Consider the following 4,650-nt stretch of genomic DNA (forward strand, 5'->3'; position numbering starts at 1 on the left):
GATATAAAGAATATAATTCATCATGGTGGAGATGTAACGTTAGTACGTTACAAGGAAGTAATGGGTGTACACCACTTCATGCTGCAGTTACTAAAGAAAACATGGACATTTTTAAGGGAAACAAGTTATTAACGCATTGTTTGATTCCAACCATCACAATTTGGTGTCAAATTTCTGTTTCATTGTATGTTAACAAACATACTCAAGATTGAACTAAAGAATTCACATACAACTCAACTCATTCTTCTGCAAGAATAAATGTTGACAACAGCCAACAGGTAGTAGAAAGCTAAGTAAATAGTTTTCGCTGTATCTCTATATAAACTACATACATCAAACATTCTTAGATAAGTTATTGAAATATCTAACTTCGCACTTTCTATACGACAAAAGTATGTTTCTGCTCCTTCGATTGCATCTTTGTGAGAAAGCTATAATCATCACCTTTAGATAACATGCTGTGGTCAGGCCTGGCATTCGGAACATAAATGAGCATGATGAGAGGGAGTAGGTGTTAAATGTCATTCAAAATGACTAAAATACGAGATTTTACCTGATAGAATCTACGAGAGCTTATACTTCTATGCTTCAGCTCTCCTCTGCGAGTTGTCATCACATCAAATACTTCCTCGTCATGTATGACTCTTTCACTATCATCGAATACATTATCTGGATCTGCATCTTGTTTCTGTAAAGAGATTATTGAAATTGTTTAAAAGATTGTTTCTGTCGTTAACTGAATAACACTTTCTAAGCAGTTCAGGTTGTAACTATTCGATCCATCCCAAATTACTTCATAATGCTTATCGCATAAGCATTTTCTCAGCTAAACAAAATAGCGTACCCTTGTTACATTTAATCAGTAAATAGAGAAGGAACGTAGCGACAAACCCTTGCTTGTACGTCATGCCTTGGAGAGCAAATCATTTCCTGGTATTCCGCTAAACATTCCTGCATATAATAGGGAAAACGATGAACTCGAACATCTACATTGAGGATATGTAAAACGCCAATATAGAGAAAATGAATTTGCGCAAATCAATGTCTAATAATGATACGAAATGAAACTGTTCCAACCATGATCATATTCACGGTCCCAAACAAAAAGAGATGTAAAAGCATACTTTTATGGATATGGCTCGATTATCTCCAGAATGGATTGGTACGTGAGGTGCACCAATGACTTCCTCGTACTCAGCAGCATCCAGTTCTTGAAGATAATCAGATGGAAATAGCTTTGGAAGCAAGTATTCTCTTATAGGTATTAGGAAGAAGAATGGCAATGGAAACAATATCCCAACTATAGGTATCCATGTTATTCCGAAGCAAAACAAGAAATATACTAACTGGCACACTGTAAATATCATAATATACTTGAATGGCACTGACTCCACAAATGAAGCATGGTTCCCTTCCAGAACTCTGCCAAAAATAATTGCAGAAATCAGCAAAAAAAAATGACACAACCTTGCACATTGTATTCTAATAAGGACGGCGACCTACTTGTATCGACGACTTCGAGTGACGAGCAACAATGGTAGCCTTTCCCAGAACTGATTACCAGGAAGACTGTCAAGAGACATGAAGGCAAAGTATCCCCAAAGAACAGATGTGGGTATTTGTTTGATTATGGGAATTGCTCCAACCGCAAGGCCAACAAGTATAGATTGCAACAGATTGCTCCATCTCTGTTCAGAAACTCTGATAGGTAAGTGAGCATCAATGTTCTTTGCAGGATCAAATTGCTTCACATACCCATCGTGACTCATTACTGCCTCTTTTAATCCCCAAAGTTCTCTCGAGACAACAACTTTCTGCCAGTGCCAGCAAATCATAAGTTTAACATCAGAAAAATCACTATAAGCTAAATCACGTATAACCAAGAAGAGGGTAGGGGAATTGATTCATTCTGTAGGTGGTGAGAATCGAACACCTTTCATAAGAGTGGTAGGGATCAAGATAACCTTTAACCACTAAGCTAAACTTAAATCTCGCAACTTTTTATTTTGAGAGTCGTAAGGGGAAAAAAATGATAATACAATCATAAAGAAATTAATATAGTGTCTGTTTTTAATCAAACAAGCTGTAATGAGAACACTTACATTGGGAGTAGGATCCATCTCCATAAATGTATCGTGCAATTTCTGATAAATTTCTGAGTTACTAGCATTCAGTTCTATGCATTCTTTGGCTTTGGAGATCATTTTTTGTCGCATCAACTGTAATTGAACGCGTGAAAAATGAAATCAACTGTATTTGAACGCGTGAAAAATAAAATCAATAAAGGATCCATCTCCATAATGTTAATTACCTGCCTCCTCAGAACAGCAAGGCTTTTAGTGTGCATAGGCGCTTGGGGTAACACTCCATTACACGGAGGGAGTCCAAGCAACCCACAAATTAAAGTCTGAAAAGAAGCATTATTATAAACAGTTCTGACTACTAGCTTACTTCACAAAAAATAAAGCATCAAATGCTCATCAACAAGTTTACCGTAAATCCAAGTACAAAGAGATCATAGTGGTAAGCAGACGGTTTCTTTAGATTGAACTCGGGCTGCTGAGCCATCTGTGATGCAACGCTGTGATCGAAGAAATAAAGTCCAGCAATCATAACTGCGGGTATAGAAGCTGCAATAATGTAGGAAACTGGAACCTTTGACATGTCCTACACATTTAAGACATAGTTCGAAGCACCTGTAAAGTTATCTTGTTTCCCCTTAAGCTAAAAGCAAGAAGTATTCAGCTCATAGGAAGTATGCTTACCTTGAAAACAGTCCAGTGGGCCTGTGAGGCTGGTTCCCAAGGGGATGGAACTTCAAGCCTCCTGGGAACCTCAGAAGAGAGTCTACTCGGAATAAGATAAGACACTGTTGTCCATAACACTATCATGACGGGTACCCCATAATCAGCTATAAAACTCCGAAACCATCCTGTAATTTATAAGGTTACTAAGATGTTTACAAATTAGGGATGTTTTACTGAAACTAACATGTAAGGTGGGCGAGCATGAATTTGGGTTTTCAAAGAATTGAACAAAATAAAATAGGAGCAGTTTAGAGTACCAGTGCCATATTGCCAAGATCTTGCCGTAACGCTTTTAACAGAAGTGAAGAGTACTCCAAAGGAAAACACAACAGCAAGCAGACCGTTTATGTAAAATATCTGGAAATCATCACTCTGTTCACCATTTTGTTCCGGATGTGGAGCACAAAATTCATCAATCACTCCCTATCCAATGGCCAAAAAACAAGCTAAGTGATTAAATTTACTCACCTCGCTATACATGTAACTATTATTTAGACCTAAATCCTTACATACCTTAATAGCAGCTTGCATAAAGAGAACAGAAATTAACATCCCAAAGAGCTCCCCAGCTAACCTCGTAAATCTACTGATAAGATTAGACGCATTGAATATAGCTAGCAGAAACAAGAACATTGCTGTCCAAAGGCATACCCTAAACAAATGACAAAATTATTATACAAACATTTTCTAGTATACTTAATTTTGTAGTTTTGAGAAATTAGTTGCAAGCTAACCATGCTGTCCAGGCTAAGAATAAGTCCTTTCCCAGTTGTTCACTGTTTCTGGATATATTGTACAAGTAACTATACATAATTATTGTTGGTTCAGCTACACCTAAAATCAGTAATGGCTGCCCACCAATTATCGAGTGAATGATTCCACATATTGCTGTAGAACAAAGCGTTTCGACTGTACTCAAACTCCCATCTAGCAACAAATGATAATCATCAATTACAGGTAGAGCAGATGCAAAAAATATACAAATTCTTTACCAGGAATGTTTAAAACATACCTGTATCCTTACTTAATTGCTCTCCAAAAGCAATAACAGGAAGAGCAGAAGCGAAAAATATACAAATTGTTGGAGCCAATATCCTACACATGTTTATAACAGAAATATAAATCATGCTTAAAGCCTGTTTTAGAGGAAAATCGAATAGGAAGAGTTAGATATTGTACTTGATAGTAGCTCCACCAAGCCAATCATGCCTATAGAATCTTAATCTCCCCTTAAAATCTGTAGCTATACCTTGAAAGGGGATGGTTGGTTTTTCCATTTAAATCATGTAGGGCACACTACTACAAATGACAATATAACAGGATCTGCACAATCATGAAGCAATGTTTAATTTGTTAGTAAGGCAAGTTCAAAGAAAATGGCGATGTAATAAGCCTTGGTGAAAGATGGCATGACAAACTTAAGACTAGCTACACTGTAATATTCAAACAAGCCCAAGGAGTCATAAACTTAAGTTTCAAAAATGTACTTAAAAGCTAAAGCCAACAAAGGGACACAATTATCCTACAAGAATAGACATCTCACACAAAACAAACAAACAAACAAACAAAAATAGTGCTAAAGTCTTAATCCCAAAATATGGTGATAGGTTTCATCGCATAGTGACACCGTCTCATACAAGACTAGTTGATGGTGTTGGAAAGATAACCCACATGTGATCCCACATTGAACAATTAGAGGGAGGTTGAACATATAAACATGATGACCTACTCTTATTACCAATTTGTTTGGTTTTAGGATTAAACCCTATTGGGTTTGTGTCCAATCAACTCTCCTTTTTTGTGGGTCTTGTATATGAAAATATGACAGACAGAAATTGGGGTT

At 36.8% G+C, this 4,650-nt stretch overlaps 1 protein-coding gene across 1 annotated transcript; it reads right to left on the reverse strand.

The window, feature by feature from the left end:
• Nucleotides 1-207: 207 nt before the first annotated feature.
• Nucleotides 208-4,210, reverse strand: LOC130801368 (probable boron transporter 7). Its single transcript, XM_057665209.1, has 14 exons — nt 3,987-4,210; nt 3,820-3,902; nt 3,542-3,734; nt 3,321-3,459; nt 3,065-3,230; nt 2,766-2,932; nt 2,494-2,667; nt 2,312-2,407; nt 2,103-2,219; nt 1,504-1,814; nt 1,125-1,422; nt 892-951; nt 554-688; nt 208-470 (listed from the first exon to the last, which is right to left on the reverse strand). The coding sequence occupies exons 1-14, from the start codon at nt 4,082-4,084 to the stop codon at nt 465-467; spliced, it is 2,043 nt and encodes a 680-aa protein (XP_057521192.1). The 5' UTR covers nt 4,085-4,210; the 3' UTR covers nt 208-464.
• Between the last annotated feature and the right edge of the window lie 440 nt (nt 4,211-4,650).

The sequence above is a fragment of the Amaranthus tricolor genome, chromosome 15 (assembly GCF_026212465.1).
Source record: "Amaranthus tricolor cultivar Red isolate AtriRed21 chromosome 15, ASM2621246v1, whole genome shotgun sequence".
Taxonomy (NCBI): domain Eukaryota; kingdom Viridiplantae; phylum Streptophyta; class Magnoliopsida; order Caryophyllales; family Amaranthaceae; genus Amaranthus; species Amaranthus tricolor.